The sequence below is a fragment of the Pleurodeles waltl genome, chromosome 5 (assembly GCF_031143425.1).
Source record: "Pleurodeles waltl isolate 20211129_DDA chromosome 5, aPleWal1.hap1.20221129, whole genome shotgun sequence".
Classification (NCBI taxonomy): Eukaryota; Metazoa; Chordata; class Amphibia; order Caudata; family Salamandridae; genus Pleurodeles; species Pleurodeles waltl.
The window spans coordinates 883,438,719-883,463,417 of NC_090444.1; the positions used below are offsets into that span (position 1 = coordinate 883,438,719).

Here is a 24,699-nt window from a genome sequence, read left to right on the forward strand (position 1 = left end):
AGTTTCTGATGCGGAGCCCGATTCTGCAGTTGTCTTTGGTTTTATAGCATTGTGCATCCTTTTGGTGGCATATGACAGACTCTTCAGTGCTACATGAGGTTACAGTGGCTCCAGCTTCACGGCTCAGGTAAGGATCTCTTTCGATCCGATTTGCTTCTAGTGAATGAACCGTTTAGCCTTTTGGTGAGTTGTTCTGTCAGCCCTCCACAGCCTCCGGTTACCATGGTCTCAGATGCCTATTTGCTGTGTTGGGATGTCCAGCTTGGTGACTTAATGACGTAGGGCTTTTGATCGATGTTGGAGCAGTGCCTACAAATAAAATGTGTTTAGGCTGCAGGCAGTTTGACTTGCAATTGGGTATTTCTCTCTTCCACAACAGTAAGCAACATTCATATTGTGTTGGAGGACACCATCTGTTATATCAACAGACAGTACGATGTGTGAATGTGGAACTTACGCTGGGAAGTGATTTGCCTGTGGAAATGGGCACAGTGATGGGGAATCTTACCAATAGCATCTCGTGTCACAGGCTCTTTCATTGTGAAGGCAGAGATTTGATAGTGTGGGGGACGTACTATCAAATTCCAGTTAGTGAGCAAGTGAAAGTAGCTGGATTTTTCTTAGGAGGGTTATAAAGGTTTATTGAGAAAATGTTGAAAAACGTGGTCAAATTTTGTGATTTAAAGCACAATTTTCACATAAACTTATGAAAAAATATAGCTTTTGGTAAAAAATTTCTCACTGGTGTATCAACAGGGTGCACATAATGACCCTGGACTCTGCCTGCAGTGCTCTTTATTTAATTAGGCAGTGCTGAGGAAAACATAACATTGAGGCTTTCATTAACACTGCTTGGGCACAAATCCGCCCTATTCTTCTCCAGCTTACCAATGACAGGAGAGCAGTGATGGCTATTGACCAATTTGAAGCACAGTGTGTACACCCCGTTTAAAAAAAAAAAAAAAAAAAAAAAAAAAATTAGTCTGCATCTCCCTTTATATGTTAATAATTTCCACCAGTATGTCATTGCTTTTGCCAATGTCATGGATGTACTTTCCTATACCATGAATTCAAACAATGTACCAGTACTAGAATTTTGCAATTGATACCTAACAAAATGTGTGTGCTCGTACATGTCACAAATGAATACCAGTATGTTGTTGCCAGCTTTTGTCATGATCATGAGTACTTTATTATAACAAGAATTGCATACAGTATGCCAGTACTAGGATTTTTCCACTGATGCTGCCCAAATAATGTGGTTGCTCCTACATATCAATAATTAACTTCAGTATATCAGAGCTGTAGTTTAGGCCTTTTTCTAACCACCACGCTCCCATGTTTTAAGCCATGGTTGCAATCCCTGATGCCTAAAATTATATCCAGTATACCAGCAAAAACATTTTGCCATGGATGTTCCTAAATGATAACCAGTATGGAAGGACCTGTATTTTTGCAATGGGTGTCCTCCAGTATGTCAGTGCTAGCATGGTACCATGGGTTCCCCCATAAGTCAAAAATTGCCTAGGTCATTCCTTGGCCAGTGGTAGACTCACAGCATGAAATGTGCACACTATCTATGACTCCACTTACTCTTTCTAACTCACACACCTCATTGTCTCTCAGACTCATTCACCTTTACTCACTGTTGCTCCTTCTCACTCATACTCCTTCCTACAAACATGCACATTCATTCTCACTGATTCTCACTTTCAGATGTGCTTACCGTTCCACAGTCATTAATACTCAGTCATCCTCTCTCTTGCTTTGCTTCACTCACTTATTCCAGAGCACACACTCACTCACTTCCTCATTCTGTTACTCTTAACCACCCCCTCCTCTCCTCACTTTCCCTTACTCATTGTAACTTATTAATGCTGCCACTGCCGTTCACTGTCACCCACACTCATGGATTCTCACACCTACACACACACACACACTGACTAGCTCTCACTTATCTCCACCCACTTTGTAACTGGCCTGCACTCACTTTTGCTTACTTATTCTTTTTTTGGGAAACAATTTGTATTTCTTTTATAGATGGGTATAACAAAAGTGGCAGGACATGCAAACGTGACGTGAACACTCATGACCCACTACTCCATCTCTAGTTTATTATTCAAAAAGACCGTAATCTTTGCACAGTTTACCTGACATTTGTTCATGTTTACAAGGATAACCCCAATCTACATAAATAGGTTCCTCCAGCTTGGTGCACCAGTCCATATGTGCTTCCCACTCTGTCATCTTTGACGGGTCTTTCAGTTTTCGTTTCCGAGCAATGCCTCTCTTGGCAATCACCATTGCCATGCTGATCAGACAGTGGTCCCCCGATCTCTTCCAGATCATCCAGTACTCCCAACATAGATTACCCAGGTGACAGCTCTTTTTGGTACCTCATAAGAGCTCCTTCTGTTTGTCACCATTAGGTTGCAGTCTGGGAGCATTGCCAAGCTATGTGGTAAAAGTCAGCTTCTTATTGAGGACATTGGAAGAAGGTCCAGTCTGGAAGTTTGCCTACTTGCCGTAATCTCACGGTGGGTGAGCTATGTTGTATGCAGATAGTGTAGTTGTATCATTATCATTTTGGAGCTATCAATCTCTCATGGAACCATACATGATAGTCACCAATCCTGATCATCTAGGGGGCCAATCCATCTTTCCTGTTTTGATTTCAGCACTGCAAAGGGGAGCGTTGTTTTAAGGGTGTGTTATACTTGAGAGATCCCTCCCTTCCCTAGGTCGCCTTTGAGTCGCTTAGCCTCATATGGGTTAAACAATGGGAGAAGAACCAGAAGAGCTCTGTATGGGAGCAGTGTGTCATAGTTGTAAATATTTCTGGAATTGTCATAGGAGAGTTTGGAGTTTTTGAAAGGAGCAAATGTGATTACCCTGCCAGATATCCCCAACGTTGTGATTGCTATTCTATCCTATTTGTGGAAGCTGTCAAGTCATGCTGTGTATGTAAGATGCATGCCCTTCCAAAGAAGGGGGTTTGTTGTGGTAAACTGTGTTCCCACCGGTGGAGCTCAGCACTACCCTCCAGTTGAGGAATAATGCTTTAGTGTGTTCTGGTAAATGCTGTGGAAGAGTTTCCTGTATAACAGTCCCATCACCTTGTCCAATCCCAGCAATGAAAGCTCATTCCGGTATGCCAGGTTGTCCGGGCAGCCAGTGCAGGGTGTCCAGTTTGCCCATAGGACTGCCCGTATGTGAGCACTGAGGTCTTGAAACCATTGATGCAGGATTAAAGTGAAATGTTTTGTAGAATGTATGGACACCTGTGGAAATAAATAAGACCACACATTCCAACCCATTGAGTGGGTGTGGTGCCCAGCCCTGGAGGTCTGCCTTCACAGTGGTCAGAAGGGGGGTCATGTTTTGACTCCAGGTCAGACTGGGTTCACGAATGATATATATCCCCAGATACTTGAAGCTAAGCCTTTGGATGGGAATGGAGCCTCGCCTCATTTTGGTAGATAAGTAATGTTTCTGCTGGTTAATTTCCTCCCTACCTCATCCTCTATGAGTTAGGGCCATGACAACTAAGATGACAAAATATGCAAAGATTTTATTTGCCGTAATTGTTGCAGTCATCTCTCTTGGTTCCTCTCTACCTGCCTCAAAGGAAAAAGTAACAGGAGCTGTCTGCAGTAATCCAGTTACCACCTAACATACTCCTATGTTGTCATGTCCTGACACAAATTGTGGTAGAAGCCGCATGATGCCACCTGGTTGACCCAGAGAGATAATGCTTGGAAAATGTTTGTCTGTACCAGTCTGACACCTAAAAGGGCAATTCAAAATGTGAGGAATCTGTGGCAAGAAGCAGTGTTACCGACGTTTTGTTTCTTTTGTTAATGCATATTTTGTACACTTTGTAAAATTCTCTCTGTTTGCATCAGCTTGATGATTCACTCTGTGGCCTTCATCTCGGAGCTCCTGTGCTGGGAGAAAATAATACAAAATGCAACTGCCAACAAATTGAAAGACTAGCAGACACTCCCAGACTTTGTTAAACCAATTTTCTTTAAATTTATGTTATATTGGGAATAGTCTTACGGGCTTTTGAAAATGTATTCTTTTTCATCAACTCTGTCAGAAATGTCCCTTTGTCATCTGTCTATTTTTTGCCTTCTCACAGACGTTTTTTTCACCAGGCTGATTTTAAGCTAAGCAAGATTGGTTTATCTGGAGTTTGACGTTGTGGTGCTGGCAAAAGCATCTGGTGGGCAATGTATTGAGAAATTAACTATTGTGGAATCCCCATGGTGTTCAAAGGGAGAGGATCCCAAGTAGAATTAATAATCTCCTTTGAAAAATGTGTTAACTAGTCTAACTTTAAGTCATTTAAGAACCTTTTTTACTAGTGCAGACCCAAGCTGCAATTTCGGATTTAGCACTTAAAACGTACATTATATTTTAGTCTTAAGTGTATAAAGCTGTTGGAAGAATGTTGAGGAAATGAATGCCTATGTATTGTTTTGTTGATCTTGGGGTGGGTTGCAGCTGCTATGGATGTAACTTCAGTAATAGACTTACATTTTGGAACTGCAAGGTCCTTGCTGAAAGCACGTCACTCTGAGCATACTTTGCACTTAAGACTTCATAGCTGTTTGAATCTGAAATCTTTAGATTCTTATACCCAGATTGTTACGGCCTTACATATTGAACCCTATTTGACTTGGTTTTCATGCCGAAAAATATATGCTCTTTTAATCTTTTTTAGACTAAATTTTATTCATTTTTAAGGTGGCCTTTCCCAAGCAGTGTATCTGTCAAAAAGATTTACATCCTTGCCCCTGCGATGCTAGCTCAAAGCAAAGTACTTCTCACTTCTTTCTCTTTTGCTCCCTTTACGCCACCCCTAGAAATACTTTTATCTTACCTATTTTACGCACATTAATACCGAGCCATTATAAGGAAGCTTTGATATATTTTCAGAAATTACCAAATGTCAAAATTTGTTCTCAGGTTTTACATTTTATTAGATCTATTGCTATTAGGAATCGGTATTAATATTATTTGACTTATTAATCTCACCTATGTTGATTTTTAAAACCTATTTTATGTCCAAAATTTTATACTTTATATATGTGGTTTAAGATAGTTTATTCCATAGGAAGTAAGGTTTTTATAACATTTTCGGGTATTTAAACAGATTTTGGTATTATATTTCATGACACTAGGAAGTGATCTGATAAAGAACATTGGAATATCTGTGAAAGAGGAACTTGGATTAGATTACTTTGCCCTCTTTTTTGCAACATATGTAAGATGTGTTTTATTGTTTTTCCTGTCTGTCTGTTCATTTGAAAATGTGATCTTAATTTGTACTTTTATGGCAATCGCCGAATAAAGATCTTTGACTGACTTACATTTTGTTCTGTATTTAACTATTATATTTCTTTCAGTCAGAGGAATCACTGTTTTGTCAGCTTGTCATACCAGAGTTTTCCAGCCAGGCGGCATTTCTGCACACTGAAGATTCAGTCTTTGCCTGCTCAACTGGAGTTGGCAGGAGCTCTTTACCTCAGGAGAAAATAACTTTTGGTGCACAAGGTAATACTATTATAGCACTTTGCGAAGGCTGTACTGTTGGGGAAAAACTAACTTTTTAAATTAAGTAACTAAATCTGAGCTTCTTGAAGCAGAGATTAAGTCATGAATCTTTGCATGTCCAATAATGCATTTTCCTTAGGCACCATAGACTTGTAGTTATACAATACATTGTATAGAAGTTGTTGTGTTGGTCTGTTCTGGTGGAAGCGAAATTATAAACTGGATGACTTGTATGGGGTGATGACTTTTGCAAAACCAGGGATAGTTTCAAACCTTAACTATAAAACAGATAAATATTTGTACTATTTGGCAGTTTGAAGTCGTAATGCCCCTTTATTTCACACCCTTGGGGTGACCAACCATAGAGGACAAATCGGATGTCAAATAGCAAGTATGTCCCTGATGCAACTTAGCCATTAGCGACTCCTACTGTCTTTTCTGCACCTGAACAGATTTGCTTTGCTCTTCCTGCTTTCTTCTTGCTAGCTTATTGATTGAGTGGAGCAGTATGTTTTCTTTCTTCTTTTAGTACTGTTAGGAACTTTATCTATCTACTGTTGGTCATACAATTGGACCCTAAATGCTGTGAGCATCATTTAATAATTGTGAGGCACACTTGAGGAATACAGATTCTACACATTTTGAAAGACAGAAGGCTATCTTTACAAGCAAGCCTTAATCCCCTTTACTTGGGGACTAGTGACACCATTGATAGCTGTACATTTTATTCTTCTTTTTAACATATATCACTTACAGATAGCAGGGCACAGTTAATGTGCACCTCTCTGCTGACCTCCATCCCCCAAGGTTTCCTCATTTACTTTTTCAGGTAAGTAGATACATTTTCACAGGTCCCATCTCCCTAGTTATTTGTTCTTCTGCACAGAACTTCAACTAAGCCAGGAAAGGACTTCAAATTGAAAATCAACGTGCTGCCAAGCACCAGGAGTACCTTTGTGGTTACTGCATGACCAGTCGTGCCTAATAAGACAGACGTTATGTATATTATAAACCTCAATGTGTAGAACTTGCAGCAAGACGTGGGTGGCTGTCTTGGTGTTGCTTCTACACTGATGCACCTTATACATTCAGTCTCCAGTCACACATCTTTTCTGGGTTGGTTGGGGCTGAAGTAACCAATGTCAGCTTAATGCCTGTAGGTCCTCTGATTGAGGAAATGCTGTGGATACTTGCTATGAACTAAAGTTCAAGTGTATCTGATCTAGTCTCCTATGTAGGCTGAAATTTTATTTTTTTAGTTTAATTTAGAATATGTTTAAGCAGAGACCAGATGAATGGCATATACATGAGATAGAGACTGCTAGTTCAGATTCCTTACCTTAGAATTTCCCCCAGGCGTCAGACTGGATCTGGAGATTTTTCTTTTAGTAGTACCCTTGCTCACTGTCAGGTAGAATCAGTCGACTCTGTTGTTGGAGTCGTGGTCACTGTGATGACGTTGCGGTCGTATAGGAGCCACCCTGGTGCACTGAGTTATTTTCTTTCCACACCAGACTAAGGCCCTCATCCTGACCTTGGCGGGCGGCGGAGGCCGCCCGCCAAAGTCCCGCCGTCAGGTTACCGTTCCGCGGTCGAAAGACCGCGGCGGTAATTCTGACATTCCCGCTGGGCTGGCGGGCGGTCGCCTTCAGGCCGCCCGCCAGCCCAGCGGGAAAGAGGCTTCCACGATGAAGCCGGCTCGTAATCGAGCCGGCGGAGTGGAAGCTGTGCGACGGGTGCAGTTGCACCCGTCGCGTATTTCACTGTCTGCGCAGCAGACAGTGAAATACATTTAGGGGCCCTCTTACGGGGGCCCCTGCAGTGCCCATGCCAGTGGCATGGGCACTGCAGGGGCCCCCAGGGGCCCCGCGACCCCCCCTACCGCCATCCGGTTCGCCACCTTGGAGGATTCAATAGGGCAGCGGTACACTGGCGGGAGACCGCCAGTGTTGCCGGTCTGACCGCGGCTTTACCGCCGCGGTCAGAATGCCCTGCGGGGCACCGCCGGCCTGTCGGCGGTGCTCCCGCCGACCCTGGCCCCGGCGGTCTAAGACCGCCGGGGTCAGAATCACCCCCTAAGTACAGATCTAGAGAAGAACTACTGTCACATTTTGACTGACTTTTCAACACTCTTGTCTAACTTTTTGACATTCTTGGTGCGTCAAGATGTCTTCATGTAAGACCGAATTCAAGCCGTGTGACTCCTGACACTGCATGATGTCGGTGACGGATCTGCACCTTGTGTGCTTGTAGTGTCTTGAGTGCAACCATGACGTGCCCCAACTGTCGGACCATGTACCAGCAGGCTTTGAGGGATCTGTCCCTGAAGCTCATGGCGGCCCGGCAGTCGGCTCCGCGTCGCTCCCTTCTCGCTCTAGAGGCAGGTGACAAGACCGTTCGCCGAGCCATCACTGCTCGCCTCGTCCTACTCCAAGTCTTCGGGACATTTGGGTCTTAAGAAAAAGAAATTAAAGAAGAAAATGTGTTCTTCGGATTCACCCCTTTGCTTGGCTGATGTGACATGGGAGGAGCTCGTCCTTCTAGGCCTCTGTACTTGGAGCCTGCTTCTGGGTCGGCTCCGCAACTGCCAGAGTTTTCTAGAGCTGGAGCCCCCCTGCCCAACTCAGGGAGTTTTATGAGGCCAGGCACCTCATATTTGGGCAGATCAACACTTCTGTGATGCCTTCGGGCCCAGGCAGGTCGGCGGAGGCCCCCCTCATGTTCCACACAAGCAGCTGCAGCCTCGACTTCAGAGGGCACCCCTGGATCTGAGCCGACAGCAGTCATGCCATTGTGATCTTCTCCGGCAGCAGTGCAGAAGTAGATGCTCCCGATGTCGGTTGGGCATTGTTAGAAATAGGGTCTTTGGTTGGCAGTCAGGTTATCCCCTGACCAAGTGAGTGAGGGCACTCTAGTCAGGGTAAAGGAGAATCACCCCTCAGTTAACCCCCGCTCAGCCCCTAGGTAGCTTGGCACGAGCTGGCAGGCTTAACTTCAGAAGCATGTGTAAAGTATTTGTACCAACACACACAGTAATACAGTGAAAACACTACAAAATGGACACCACACCAGTTTAGAGAAATAGGTAATATTTATCTACATCAAACAAGACCGAAATGGCAAAATTCTAACATACACAAGTCAAGATATGAATTTTTAAAAGAATAAGAGTCTTAATCCTTGGAAACCAGTGAGAATGCTTTTGTTACCCAAAGTACCTGGTTAGCATCAAAAATAAAGCCGCACGGGTGAGCATGCGTCAGAAAAGACAGCGATGCGTCGATCTCTTCCTTGCAAGGGAGGCCGTACGTCGTTTTCTTCTCCAGTCGGGTCAGCAATGCATTGTTATTCTCCCTTACAAGAGAGCAATGCGTCAATTTCCTGACGGGGCACCTCAGATCCGTGCAAAGTCAGGTTGAATTGGACGTCCAGGGACGATGGGTGGAAAATCCAGTAGTGTGGTATCTGAAAACTAAACTGCATGAGGTTTGCGTTATCAGCCTCCATAGGTGGTGGTTGTGTGTCGTTCTCACAGCCACGATGCAGGTGGAGAGTCGATTTCAGCTGCTAAGCAGGCGGTGCGTCGTTTATCAGCTGCGTTGCATTAGGTGTGTCAAATTTCCCTGCACGGTGTTCTTTGCATGGATTTTCAGTTCTTGTCTGCCAGCTTCACCTTTCAAGGGCCCAGGGACTGGATAGGGCACCACTTGGCAGGGCAGGAGTCTCAGCAGAGTCCAGGTGCTGGCAGGGGAAGTCTTTGATGGCCCTCAACAACAGAAGGCAAGCTCAGTTCAAGCCCTTTGAGATTCTTCTCAAGCAGGAATTCACAAAAAAGTTCAGTCTTTGTCCCCTTTCACAGGCAGAAGCAGCAACTGCAGGGTAGCCCTCAAAGCACAGTCACAGGCAGGGGCAGCACTACTTCTTAGCTCTTCTCCTTGGCAGAGGTTCCTCTTGAATCCAGAAGTGATATAATTTTCAAGGGTTTTGGGTCACAACTTATACCCCTCTCTGCCTTGGAAGTTGGCAAACTTCAAATGAAAGTCTTTCTTGTTTATAAGATCTTGCCTAGGCCAGGACAGGCCCCAGACCCACACCAGGGGTTTGGGGACTTCATTGTGTAAGGGCAGGCACAGCCCTTTCAGGTGTGAGTGCCCACTCCTCACTCCCTCCCAGCACAGATGGCTCATCAGGCTATGTAGGCTACACCCCAGCTCCCTTTCTGTCACTGTCTAGAGGAGAAGTGCAAACAGCCCAACTGTCAAACTAACCCAGGCAGGGAATCCACAAACAGGCAGAGTCAAAGAATGGTTTAAGCAAGAAAATGCCTACTTTCTAAAAGTGGCATTTTCCAACACAGTCTAAAAACAATCTTTACTAGAAGATGTATTTTTAAATTGTGAGTTCAGAGACCATAAACTCTGTATTTCTGTCTGCTCCCTAAGGGAATCTGCACTTTAATATTATTTAAAGGTAGCCCCCATGTTAACCAATGAGAGAGATAGGCCTTTCACATTGAAAAACAAAGTTGGCAGTATTTCACTGTTAGGACATATAAAACACATTAGTGTATGTCCTACCTTAAACATACACTGCACTCTGCCAATGGGGCTACCTAGGGCCTACCTTGGGGGTGCCTTACATGTATGAAAAGGGAAGGTTTAGGCCTGACAAGTGGGTACACTTGCCAAGTTTAATTGGCAGTTTAAAACTGCGCACACAGACACTGCAATGGCAGGTCTGAGCCACGTTTACAGGGCTACTCATGTGGGTGGCACAACCAGTGCTGCAGGCCCACTAGAAGCATTTGATTTACAGGCCCTGGGTACCTCTAGTGCACTGTACTAGGGATGTACTAGTAAATCAAATATACCAATCATGGAAAGCCAATTACACATACACTTTACATAGGAGCACTTGCACTTCAGCACTGGATAGCAGTGGTAAAGTGTCCTGAGTATCAAACAGCAAAAAAGCGCAGCACACATCAACAACCTGAGAAACAGAGGCAAAGAGTTAGGGGAGACCACGCCAAGGATGCCAAGTCTAACAGGCACATAATCAGTGTTGATCCCATACTCATTCCTGACTCCAAGTAGAAACAATGTCGCCCGATGCCAATTCAGACTTCGACAGGGATACTTCTCTCCAGGTTGGATCCTGACCCTTATACCTATGGGTATGGATACAATGAGAGTATGGAAGGGTGGCTGAAGCCTCTAGAATACCAACTTGAGGAGTCTTAGGTAGACTGGGCTCAGGAATTGGGTGAAGCCAGTGGGGTGGACTCCCCCCGTCTCTGGCATGCTTTCTCCCTCTATCGTGTACGGTGGCTATGGAGAAGGGAGCCTCCTACACAATGGTGGTTCCACATTTGAACCCCTATTGCACTTCAGTGAGGCCCTCATTGAAGTCCTGCTGGGGATGTGGTCTACACTTGGCACAGGGGTGCCTGTCAACAGGACAATCGACCGCCTCCATTGGCCTGCTCCTAACGACCCTAAATTCCTGACCCAACAACCTATGCCTGAGAGCTTAGTCATTCAGGCTTCTTCCTCTTTGGGCGTATTCCTTTCCGCACTCGTGGACAGGGAATAAAAAAAAGCTGGACCATCTTGAGAAGAAAATGTTCTCTTCCTCCAGTCTTGGCATTTCGGTCCGTAAACACTGCATACCTTTTGGGCCGTTACACCCACAGTTTACGGGATACAAGTCATACAGGTCCTGCCACAGGCCCTGGAGGAGATCTGGGCCATTCTCTCCCAAGCTGTTGCTGACAGGAGAGACTTAGCGAAGTTCACAATTCGATGTGGACTGGACACCACCGACTTTACTGAGCAGATTGGTTGCGTTGACAAAAGCCCTTCGGCACGACTTTTGGTTGTGTATGACTAACTTTTCAGGGGATGTCTAGCAATCGCTTATGGACATGCCCTTCGATGATTCACCCGTATCTTGGTGCTTGATCGATTTTAAGGAGTCCTGGGTTACTGCTCAGTCCATTGGCCTTGCAGCTGTTCCTGGCCCCCCTCAGTCTGTTTTTTGCCCCATTTTTGGCTACAGAAGGGGCGATCAACAGCGTCCATTTCGCTCCAGCCATGTGCCGTGCCTGCTGCCTAGTCTCTATTTGGCCTCTGTGTGGCACCCAGTGTCCCGTGAATCAGGGAGTCAGCGGTCAACCCTGTCCACCCCCTCCCCCACTGCAGCCTCCAAACCTTTCTAGTTCATCGTCCCATCATGGACCAGTTGGAGGCAGGCTCCGTCATCACCTGCCTCACTGGAAGTCCATCACAACGGAGAGGTGGGTTTTGCAAATAGTCAGAAGGGGCTACTCCCTCACCTTCAAGACTTCCCCTCCAGCCCTGCCACCATCCTAGAATCGGATGATGTAGGACCACTTGGCACTTCTCCGCAAGGAGTTTACGGCTCTGTTGGCCAAGGGAGCCACAGAGAGGGTCCCTGGCCAGAAGTAGCTTGTGTTTGTTTATTCTCGCTACTTTCTGGTGCCCAAAAAGGACAAGGGTCTTCGTCCGGTCCTAGACCTCTCGGCCCTCGACCTCTCGGCCCTCAATCTCTTCTTCAGGAAGAAGTTCAAAATGCTCACTGTGGCTCAGGTCCTTTCTTCTCTAGAGACTGGATGGTAGTATTGGATTTGCAGGACGCCTATTTTCATATTCCTGTCCTGCCTGCCCACAGACGTTACTTGCGGTTTGTAGTAGTTCACAAGCACTTCCACTTCACCATGCTCTCCTTCGGCCTTACCAGCGCTCCTCGGGCGTTCAGGAAAGTGAACTGCTGTCTTCCTTAACCTCGACAACTGGCTGTTGAAGGCGAGCTCGCCTCAGGCTGTCGTCTCCCACCTCCAGACTACGGCAAACCTCCTGCATTTGCTGGGGTTCACTATAAACGTGCCAAAGTCACACCTGACTCCCTCTCCAGACACTCCCTTTCATCAGAGCAGTTCTGGATACAGTGCAGTTTCTGGCCTATCCTTCCGAGCTGCGCGTCCAGGATATTCAGGCTTTGATTCTGATGTTTCAGCCTCTGTCCTGGGTTTTGGTGAGAATGACTGAGGCTGCTGGGCTTCATGGCCTCCTTCATACTGCTGGTCACACATGCCAGATGGCATATGCGGGCTCTGCAGTGGGACCTGAAGTTCCAGTGGGCGCAGCATCAGGTGAATCTCTCCGTCATGGTCCAGATCTCAGAGGGAACTGCGCAATATCTGCAGAGGTGGATAAAGAACCAAGATTGGCTCAGAGGCAGATCCCTCTCCCTTCCCCAACCAGATCAGGCAGTGGTGATAAGTGTATCACTCCTGGAATGGGGCAACCACATGGGAGCGACGGAGATCAGAGGTGTCTGGTCTCCGGCAAGTCTGGGCTCCACAGCAACCTTCTGGAGCTCAGGGCGATCAGACTTTCCTTGAAAGCATTCCTTCCCTCTCTCAAAGGGCAAGTGGTGTAGGTGTTCAGACAACACCACTGCTATGTGGTACTGCAACAGGGTGGGGTCGTGGATCCTTTGTCTCCGGACATGGCTGGAACGTCAGGGCATATCCCTGGTGGTTCAACATCTTGCGGGCTCTCAACGTCAGAGCAGACATACTCAGTTGTCAATGCATCATCTATCACGAATGGCGTCTCCATCCGTAGTTGACGCAAGGTCTCTTTCAGCAGTAGGGAGAGCTTTGGTTAGATCTGTTCTCCTCTTCAGAGAAAGCAGTGTCAGTTGTGCGCGTTAGTGTTTCCAAGGCATCACTAGCTCAGCAACACTTTTCGCCTCGAGTGGAACTCAGGCCTCCCATATGCCTTTCCACCAATACCACTTCTGCCCAGTGTTCTCAAGAAGATCAAGAACGACTGGGCCTAAGTAATTCTTGTGGCTCCGGACCGGGCACAGAGAGTAGGGTATTCTGAGCTTTTGAGCATGGCCATCAATCCTCCATTCAGACTGCCTCTTCGGGAGGATCTCGGGTCGCAGCAGCAGGGGAGGGTTCACTACCTGAACTTGTCCAGTCTCTGTCTTCTTGCATGGAGATTGAGCAGCAGCAGTTGACAGCTTTAAACCTTCTGCCTGAAGTCTGTGATGTTATCCTGCCAGCCAGGCGTCCCTCCCCCAAAACAGTATACACCTATTCTTGGCATACATTTAAAGCTTGGTGTACCAACAAAACTGTTGGGCCCCTTTCTGCACCTCTGTCTGAGGTTCTTTTGTTTATTCGCTCTCTTGCCCAGCAAGGCTGTGCTTTGGGCACCCTTAAGGATTATCTGTCTGCAATCTCTGCCTTCCTCAAACGTCCTGATTAGCCCTCCTTGTTTAAATCTCCCATTGTTGAGATTTCTCAAAGGTCATACCCATATGTTTCCACCTATCCCGTTAATATTGCCACAGTAGCATTTGAACCTGGTCCTTACCTTGCTCGTGTGCTTGTTTTGAGCCTCTTCCTAATTGTCCTCTTCAGCTCCTCACCTTAAAAATGGCCTTTCTTGTGGCCATCACCTCTGCACAAGGAATGAGTAAGCTGCAAGTTCTTTCTTCGAAGCCACCCTTCATCTCTGCCCATCTTGACAAAGTGGTGCTTTGTACTATGACCTTTTTCCTCCCTAAAGTGGTCACACCCTTTCACGTAGGCCAGTCCAACATCTTGCATACTTTTTACGCACCCACTGCATCCTTCTTGTGAGGAACAGAGTCTCCACCATCTGGATCCAAAAAGAGCATTGGCGTTAAACCTCAATCGTACCAAAGACTTCCTGGTGGATGATCAACTCTTTGTGGGTTATACAGGTTTGAAGAAAGGACGGGTGTTGCAGAAGAAATCCATCTCCAGATGGGTTGTTCACTGCATCAACATGTGCTTCACTTTGGCTAAGAAGCAATACCCTGAGGGTTTGCATGCTCACTCGACTGGTGCAACAGCTTCAACCACTGCGTTAGCACACAGAGTTCCAGTACTAAATATCTGTCAGGGAGCAACGTGGGCATCGCTGCGCACGTTCAGCAAGTACTACTGCCTGGACAGTCAGGTCCGCAGGGATGGCTATTTTGGCTGTTCGATCCTGCAGGACTTGCTAGTATGATATTGGTTTGGAGCCCTGCCTCCTGGGATCGTATTGCTTGTGTATCTATTCTAAGGTAAAGAATCTGCAACTAGAAATATCTATCAGATGAACGAGTTACTTACCTTTGGTAACAAATTATCTGGTAGAGCCGCATTCTAGTTGCAGATTCCTTACAGAACCACCCATTTTCTCTGCCCTGCGAACTGATTTCTAGGGACAGGGAGTCCCTTTCAGGGCACTAGTTCTGGCGCACTAGTCTGTTCTTCATGGCTCTGCACTTCTGGTGTGGAAAGCCATGAAAAGAAACTGACGTCAGCGAGCTGGGGTGGCGCCTGTATATGACCGCGACCTCAGTACAGCGACCATGACGCCTATGAAAGACGCGGAGATGTCTGACGCACACCAGGGTACTGCTCAAAGAAAAATCTCCAGCTTCAGTCTGACGCCTGGGGGAAATTCTAAGGTAAGGAATCCTGAACTAGCATATGTCTCTACTATATAATTTGTTACTGAAGGTAAGTAACTTGTTTGCTCTGTACAGCAACAACATTTTGCAGAGTAATTGAAGGATGGAAGTAACACACTTGTGAGTGTCCACCAACAGAAAAGGAGCTGCATCTGTGTTGCAACTTTTTGTACCTCCTTCATTTAATTAATACAGAACTACTAGCCACTGAAGGAGCTGGGCACTGTAAATACATTTTATAACTTGAATAAAGAATCTCGTAAACAGCCAGAGTCCCTCTAAAGCACTCCATGTTCTGAGCAGTCTACCAGTTCTTTTGCACAGTTGCTATAGGAAACAACAGCACCAAATAAATTGGGCATTACTGAAGCATGTTAGCCCACATTTTAGGACAGCTGCTACAGGAATCATTTTGTTTGTTAGTAGAGTAAGTGCTCATTGCCCATTGAGTGCTGGTATCCTGTTTTGAGGCAGGAACCTCTCGTTCCACAAATCCTTATCCCCATGGCCAGTACTATACGCATGCCACTACACTTGGCATGGTCTAGTTCATCAACAGGTGTATCAGAACCTGTCTGTCTGTGTGTGTGTGGAGGGGACCGCGGGGGGAGTTGGGTTACATTAGGCTAGTACATTTTCAATTTGATTACATTGCATTCCTCAGACAGGGTAGAGAGGTGTACATCAGATATTGAAGTTCTCATATGCTTCAAAGTTGCTCAAGGCAAGCCTAACAAACATTTTACAGAATGTTCCTATTTGATAGGCAGACCAATCAGTGGTTCAATAACGGGATGCAGTGAAAGATCTACGATTCACTTACTTATGAGAGAGAGATTACCACTGGAAGAACTGATAAATTGGGTCAATTCAGGCACAAGAAACATTTCTATGGAAGAGGCTGATTATGATGACAGCAAAGTTTGAGGAGATAGTACTTGGGAACACAAATTTGGTCACTGGTCCCCAGTTAGAGAGATAGAAAAATAAGTAACATTGATGAGAATATGGCAGCAAGGAATGAAACATGTACTTCGGAAATATTTCACTGGTGTAGCCAGTATCTGTAATTGTAAGATGAAGGAACAAAATAGGCGGAATGTTTTTGGGAGATTTTCTTAAACTGTTTAGTAGTTCACAGAGTGAATGGCTGATGAGAGATTGACTTAGGGGCTGGTCTGACCACTTCCACTTCTGTCTAGACATAAAAGGTTCTGGAAGGGGTTGGAGGGGAGCTAGAGCGCCACCCAGCAAGATGGTGGCTAAAGCCCTCACTGCCTGTGAGAGTAAATATCAATATGCTGTCATTTTCAGAGAAGACAAGTTGATTACATATATAGTAGGTATTCTCTAATAATCATTTCTGTGTTTTGTGTTTCGAGAGGTGTGTGGACGTCTAAATAGCTGTTAATTAGTGCAACATGTGCATGGATTGTGGGCTGACTGAAGGGAGATCTGCTTTAAAGTGCATGTGGGTATTACACAGCTACATAGTTGACTGTTAGCCCATGGAGCTTTGCTGGTGGGATTAGTGACTGCCAGTCTCATAGTGGAGGTATAGGTGCTTAGAAAAACACTCACCTGTGCCTTGGCCTTAGGGGAGGACGCCTACAGGCTAGTGCTTGAGCGGCGCTGGACTGACGCTGGATCCATGGCTGAGTGCGACAAATATGGTGCTCCAGGACCCTGGGGTGGCAGTGGGCTCTTCTGTAGTGCGGACGAGTGTTGTGGATGAAAAGCACTGGGTAATCTGAGGCTGCTCATCTGGGAACTGGTGTCTCAAGGGTGATTTGTCTCTGCTGCCCATTTGATTCTGGAGTCTATTTAAAATTTCACCATCTTTGTGCATTAAGCCGGTTTCTGTTGATGGACACTGCATTTCACCATTGTGCAGTTGACTCGTACAAGCGTGCTTCTGGAGTCCTGAGGTGTAGAACAGACCTTGCAAGTGTTCCTGAGAGTTGTATCTACCTAAGTTAGCTGGACATAGAACTGACTTTCATGTTAGTTACCACACATTACCACATTACCACATTACTTTCATTCAACCAAATGAACTGCCAAGTATCAATTTGAACATTGTCTATAAATAGTACTCCTGCTGAAATCCAGGTGAAAATATTGGGATAAAGACTTAATCAGGGAGACATTATGTTTGGAGAAAAGAGCTCCGAAGCATACAGAGCAGACTCTGCCCCAGAACTAAGTGAGAGGGGTGATCCTGAAATAAATCCTTTATTAAGAAATGGAATCAAATCTGGCAACTATTGATGGCAAGAAAGATTTTTTCACGTTAAGGGTTAATCCGATAAGAGAGGACGGACAAGCTGGTGACACAGCTAGTTATGGCAGAGAAGAATGTCACGAGCAGAAGGCTAGTCTATACAATAAGCTGGTATTCACACCAGAAATGAGGACCTAGAGGACACAATATCAATATTCCTGGGGTCGCAGAAACTGCAGACACTGGCCAAAAGTACTTGTCCATTGAAAAGCTTCTCATTACACTGTGTGGATGGGACGCTGTCTCAAGAGTTATTTGTAGTGGAGCAAGCCTAGAACTACAGCAGTGCAGTCATCCCATTTGTGTCCTTGTTAGAATAGGCTAAGCTAATAAGATCTCTTGGGCTTAAGGCATTATCATATGCACTTGTTAGCCCCTAACCTAGTTCTGCATCTGAGGGACTGTTTGAAGCCCACACAGTGGAAAGTAGATGAATTCCAACTTACTAAAATTTAACATAAATAAGTCTTGATTTTAGGGAACAGTCTTTGGCACTGACATAGCACCCTGTGGCCTTCTGAGCTGGGGAACCCTCCATCTATCAATCGAAAATAAGCCAAAGTGCTAGAAGTCGCAATCTGATTTGACTTGTCCCTTTTACCACATATTTATACTGTACGTTCCAAATGCTTTTTTAGACTGAAATCTCTCAGGAAAATTCTACCCTTTATAGGAGAGAACAAACATTCCTTGGTAATATCTACCCGCTAACAGACTCCTAAAATAGTCTTTTTATTGGTCTTCAAGAACACCTCCTTGCCTAAATGCAGTTAATTCAAATCTTAGCTGTTTGCACAGCTTCCAAGCTCCTTAAATTTCATCTTAGTACCGTATCTTGCCGCTCCCTATCTTGGCCCCCAATTGAGAAACAAATACAGTTTAAGAGTATGTATTGGGCTCAACAACTTCCATGGCTGTGAAAAATTCCAACTGAAGGACATTCTGGCCCTCTACACACCATCTCTCCATCTATGCCCCACCACCTCATGGTCTTGGTTTCACAAGCATAGATTAAACAATTTTATGGTCACTTCTTCATTCGGAGTTGTGGAACTCCAGCTCCTCGTTATCATGGACCTGAAGAAGTATCTCTGAGCTTCCTTGTGCCAGGAAACCTCTAACTTACAGTTGCATTTTACAAATAGAATAAATTCATTAAAATGTTGATACAGAGGTGTACACTATTCTACGAATGGCAAGGGAAAATGACACTATGCAACACACAGGAGCCACCTATCTGTCTGCACGTATTAGCCTGTAGCTGTACAAGAGGCCAGACACCCCTCCTTGGGGGTGAAAGCACATTTATTTATGCCTATTGGACAAGAAACATGCAATGCTTTACTCTGTCAGGCTTCAGGAGGAATATAATGGAAACATTAATTCATTATAATGCCAGAGGCCCCAGTGGAACTTATTCAACAGTGTATCATAGATACAGGTCCTGGGATTGACAACAGGATTGGCCCTAGACTGAGATGTGGACTCTGTCAGAGAGGTTCTGTAATGAGTGACAATGACATGCAGACATTGCGGTTAACATGTATGTTTGGTCAAGTACCCAATCCATAGTGAAGCGTGGGACTGATTTTAAATTGCATCCTTCTGATGGCCTAAATTTGGAAGACATTACGTTCCTAAGTTTAGAGTACTTCATCACCCATTTAGGACACCTGAGGACACACAATGAGGTGTTTAGTAGTGGAGGATGGAAATATGAAGGAACACCCTCATGGTGGGTTTTGGACCTTACACTTCATGTACCCTCAGGACAATGGCTGTGAAGTTTGACAAACTATACTGTGTAGGTGTAGGAAAGTACCATCTTTCTTGGCATGTTACCCCCACTTTTACATGTATGTCAGTGTGTTTTTTCCTGTCTCACTGGGATCCTGCTGGTCAGGACCCCAGTGCCCATAGTTTATGGCCTAATGTGTGTGTTGGCGGTAGTGCTTAACTGTGTCACTGAGGCTCTGCTAACCAGAACCTCAGTGCTTATGCTCCCTCTGCTTCAAAATTAGTCACTATAGTTTAGTGACTTCATTTACCAATTCCAATTGGTACTCTGGACCCCTCCCCCCTCTTTATATGTCCCTAGTATATGGTACCTAGATACCCAGGGCATTGGGGTTCCAGGAGATCCTTATGGGCTGTAGCATTTCTGTTGCCACCCATAAGGAGCTCAGACAAACCCTTTCACAGGACTGCCACTGCAGCCTGCGTGAAATAGTGCACACACTATTTCACAGCCATTTTCACTGCACCTAAGTAACTTATAAGTCACCTGTATGTCTAACCTTCATTTACTGAAGGCTAGGTGCAAAGTTACTAAGTGTGAGGGCACCCTTGCACTAGCAAAGATGCTCCCACGCTGTCCAGGGCCAAATCCCCAGACTTTGTGAGTGCGGGGACACCATTACACACGTGCACTACATATAGGTCAATACTTATATGTAGCTTCACAATGGTAACTCCGAATATGGCCATGTAAGGTATCTAAGATCATGGAAGTGTCCCCCCCCCCCCCCCCCCCCCATTCCAAATCTGGTATTGAGAAGCCATTTCCATGCATCCTGGGGGCTCCACCATGGACCCCCAGTACTGCCAAATCAGCTCTCGGAGGCTTGCACTGCTACAGCTGCTGCCACCTCACAAGGTTCCGCCCTCCTGGGGTCTGAGCAGCTCAGTCCCAGGAAGGCAGAACAAAGCACTTCCTTTGGGAGGAGGGTGTTACATCCTCTCCCTTTGGAAATAGGTGTACAGTCTTGGGAGGGGTAGCCTCCAAGAGCCTCTGGAAATGCTTTGAAGGGTCACAGATGGTGCCCTCCTTGCATAAGCCAGTCCACACCAGTTCAGGGACTCCCAGTCCCTGCTCTGCAGCGAAAGTGGACAAAGGAAAGGGGAGTGACCACTCCCCTGTCCATCACCACCCTAGGGGTGGTTCCCAGAGCTCCTCCAGTGTGTCCTAGACTTCAGCCATCTTGTTTTCCAAGGTGTGGGGATACTCTAGAGGCCTCTGAGTGGCCATTGCCAGCAGGTGACGTCAGAGACCCCTCCTGATAGGCGCATACCTGGTTAGGTAGCCAATCCCCCTCTCCTGTGGGTTCCTCTTCAGATTCTGCTTGCAGGTTTCCATCAGGAATCCTCTGTAACCACTGCTTCATCCTCTGACCTCGGATCACCCGCAGACTGCTCCAGGAACCGCTGTAACTGCAACAAAGTATCCAGAAGGGCTACTTCGACTCTGCAACTTCAGCTCCAGTCAGCAACTGCAACAGTTGCCATGGTGTGCACGCTCTGGGGCCTCCCTGTCTTCTCTCTACACCAGAAGAACCGAAGAAATGTCCAATAGGGTGACAGTCACTTCCCTGCTCCAGCAAGCACATTTTAAGATGACGACCGGTTCTCTTGGACTCATCTTGTGGCGACAAGCGTGCTCCTTGGAACACAGGTGGTGGACCCCTTCGACAGTGTCTGTCTTAAGGTCCAGCTATCCAAATTTGGAGGCAGTAAGAGCTTGCCTTCCCCGTTTGCAACAGTACCCCTGTGCAGTGCTTCATCTTCACCTCCTGAGACTTCGGTGCACTATTTGCAAGAACCCTTCTTGCACAGTCTGGCCCAGGTCCCCCCAGCACTCTATCCTGCGAACCTCAACTCGCTGAGTTGTTCTCCGGCAGCTTGGGACATTCTTTTGTATTGCTACAGCAACCGCAATTTGCACCTTCTTTGTCCCGGTGTTCTCAGACCTCCGTGGGTGCTGCCTGGTCATGTGTGGATTTCCTCCAGTGTTAGGAGCCCCCTCTGCCTCCTCAGTCCTAGTTGAGGCCTCCCAGGTCCCTCCTGGGTCCAGGCAGCACCATTTTGACGCAATCCGGAACATTGCTTGAACCAAGGCTTGTTGGACGAATCCAGCATTGCAACTCACCTACATCCAACATCTCCACGTGGGACATCCTTTGCATCAGGCATGAACGCGCAGCCATATTCTTTGGTGCTCTTCTGCAGACTTTTTCCAACCGGAGAATCTTCTTTTGCACCATCATCTAGGTTGGCAGGGGCTCCTGTCCTTCCTGGAATCTTCTGTGACTTCTGGACTTGGTCTCCCCTCTTTACAGGTCTTCAGGTCCAGGACTCCACCATTTGTTGCTTGCAGTCTTGTTTGGTTCTTGCAATAACTCTAATCACGACTTGTAGTGTGTCCTGAGGAAACTTGCAGTATTTTACTCCTACCTTAGTGGGCTCTGGGGTGGGGTATTTTACTCACCTTTGTGGTTTTCTTACACTCGCAGTGATTCTCTACACACTACACTTGTCTAGTAGGGAATTTGTGATTTGCATTCCAATATTCTAGTATGTTTTGTGTTGCCCCTAGTCCTATTTCTTCCTATTGCATCAGCTAAGCTGCTCTGCTACAGCTACCTCTATCAGCCTAAGCTGCAAGAACACTACTACATTTCACTAATAAGGGATACTGGACCTCTGGTATAAGGTGTAAGTACCCAAGGTACCCACTACAAACCAGGCCAGCCTCCTACAGTAGGTGAGCTCTTGCGCATGCTGCATGACTTTAGGCCTCCAAAGTGGCTAGCATATAGGATACTAGTTTTGATAATGGCTACAGCACTGTTTAGCCTCCAGTGTTACTTTGAAGGGTTTGAGTGGAAAGGAAAGGAAACATGATTATTATCTCAATGTTGGGCTTCAGACCAGGAAGAGACACAAGTAATGTAACAAATGTGATACTTCTTCCAGTAGGCATGTCATGGTCAGATAGCTCTAATTTTGGCTTCTTTCTCTGATAGCTACACACTGTTCCTCTTATTTAAGTTGTATTACACTGAGACTCTACCACCCTAAGAAGATAAGGATTAATGTAGTCTTATTGCTGGAGGCGTATTCCCAGTGTCTAGTGGGTGCTACAAAGATTCTTATTTCACTGCTCATTCTAAGGTAGTAGTGGCCCTAATTCAAAGGAGCCTAAGTTTTCAAATACAGAAATGGACTCCAGACCCACAAGGTAGATGCAACAAAATGAAATGCAGAAATAAATGTATATGGACCTTTATTAAACTATCAAGGCTTTTACGGTGATCTCCTCTGCACCTGCTGCTAATTCGAAGCCTGTAGTGTAAAATGAGGGCGGAGGGGTTCAGTAAAACATTGGACCTCACACTGGACAGATAGGCGGGTGGAAAGAGTGATCTTTCACATGGGTCAGGCAGTTTCACAAGTAATGCACATGTGCAACCTAAAGGATGTATGGAGATCCCAGCACCCTACAGATAGTTTGTCACATAAGGGCCCAACTTTGTTGGATATCATTGACATTTTGTGATACTTTTGTGAAGCAGCAGATCTGTTGTGTTATATTTATTTGTAAAGTGCACAATCACATGCGAAGGTATCCTGGTGCTGAGCAGGTGTGTGTGCCTAGCCTTTCCTACGGTTGGATCTGAATCTGGAAGTAGCACACTTGTGTAAAAAAGCATTAGGGAAGCAATGTGGCACAGACCAAATAGCGCTTAGGTGTAGATACTAGGTGGTCATGAAGGGCACAGCGCCGTAACACACAAGCGGTCCTAATGGAACGGTAAGAACCCAGAATGCTGCTTGTCATACACACCATGGTCCCCGCAGGCTTTATACAGGATTGATTCCTATTGCAGTCTCTGTACACTGATAGCTGTGTTGCATCATAGTGACCCGTCACTATCAGTGTTTTTTCATTTTTCCGACTGAGAACGCATTTGACTCCTTAGAGTGATCTTTCTTATTTGAAACTAAGCAGGTGTGGGATTGGGGACCTAAAATTCATCCGTTTGCTGCGTTATGCCCCAACCATTTATGTGCTTGAGAATGGATAGGTATCTGAGCAAATCACTGCGAGCACGGGCATCAGATTGAGCTGTTTCTTATTGCCTCTTATCTTTGTCTTGACAGTGGAATTGCTGCCTTGTGCGCAAAGGTAATTTTGCTGTCATAAAGGGATTTATATCAGATGTAAACCACTAACTGTTTAATTTTATGCAAATGAAGTAATGCTGTCTGCTCAAAATCCAGAGGATAATATTGGGCCAGTAATTCTGGACATAATCCGATTGTTGGGTATCTGGCCTACAAATTAACTGTGATAAATCTGAAATATTTCTACTCGCTGAGAAAACTGAAGTGTTTAAATAAAAATGTCCACTGCATGGGAGACAGGAGTCCATTACATATCTAGCAATACTAATAAGCTCCAGAGATGATTACTGAGAATTATGGCTGGACACTGGATGAGTTGGAAACCCAGATTGGTTAATCTAGCCCATCTGTTGTTGAGTGGAACTCTACTGAGATTTCTATATTTATTTCTTAATAAACAGACCAACCCTAGCAGCATTAAAAGATGCATTGACTTCATATCGTTACACTTTTTATTTTTTTATTTTTTTTGTCAATTCTGGTCTCAAATGATAGTCTCAGGCATATAGATGGGGTACTGTTTTTATCCTGGGAAATGTGAGAACGCTGGGTCATTGAGATTTTGTGGATTCCTATAGATTTTTGAACTTTTTCCTGACAGAAATGTGAGAAATTTTATTTTAGTCACTTGAGGTTTACATGGTGTTCTGGGTGAGTAAACGTTGTGGGATCCTCATAGTTTACACAACCATGGACTCTCATGGGTCTCTGGATTTTAAAAGTATCTAGGTTTGGCAAGGTCCCTTTAGAAGACCAACCTGAGCTTAAATACCACACCCACCCGATAGCTGTGGTATTGTAGTGCCTCATTTTACTTGGTCAAAGTTTTATGTCTCCATGGTGTGTTTTGGGGCCTATAATGTTACAGGTGATGGGCACATCCACAAAGGGGGAATACTGCTTTTATCAGGAGAAATGGGAACACAGAATAGTACAAACTTTGTTATCAATAGAATGTCTCTCAATTTTTGGCTTCCAACTGTATGCCAGTGAGCACAAAATAACACATTTTGCAAAACAAATCACATGATAGTATGGGTAAACCAGAATTCAGAGTTGTACAAATAACCACTAGTACTAAATTCAGTATCTTGGGCACATAAAAAAAAAAATGCATGGGTTTCCTTCATACCTGTTTTTCATTCATTATATTTTACTATAAGGATTGAAGCATAGTCAACATACAATGACAAATCATAAGCTCTAGCTGCATTGTTGCCACTGGGTACTGTGGGTTTTAGGAGGACGCACAAACTCTATATTTCTCTTTATCCAGTAGGCATAACAATTACCTATTTTTATTTTTCCCAAATTATTCTAATTATTTTTTTATTTCGGCCGTTACGTTCTTTGGGAAAACC

The 24,699-nt window shown here is 45.3% G+C and overlaps 1 protein-coding gene across 1 annotated transcript in view; it reads left to right on the forward strand.

Annotated features, from left to right (window-relative positions):
- Positions 1–24,699, forward strand: part of NUP133 (nucleoporin 133) — a 942,256-nt gene that overhangs the window by 296,555 nt on the left and 621,002 nt on the right. The window contains exon 10 of the mRNA XM_069234985.1: positions 5,415–5,562. Within this exon, the coding sequence (XP_069091086.1) occupies positions 5,415–5,562 (148 nt within the window). The remainder of the gene's footprint in view (positions 1–5,414; positions 5,563–24,699) is intronic.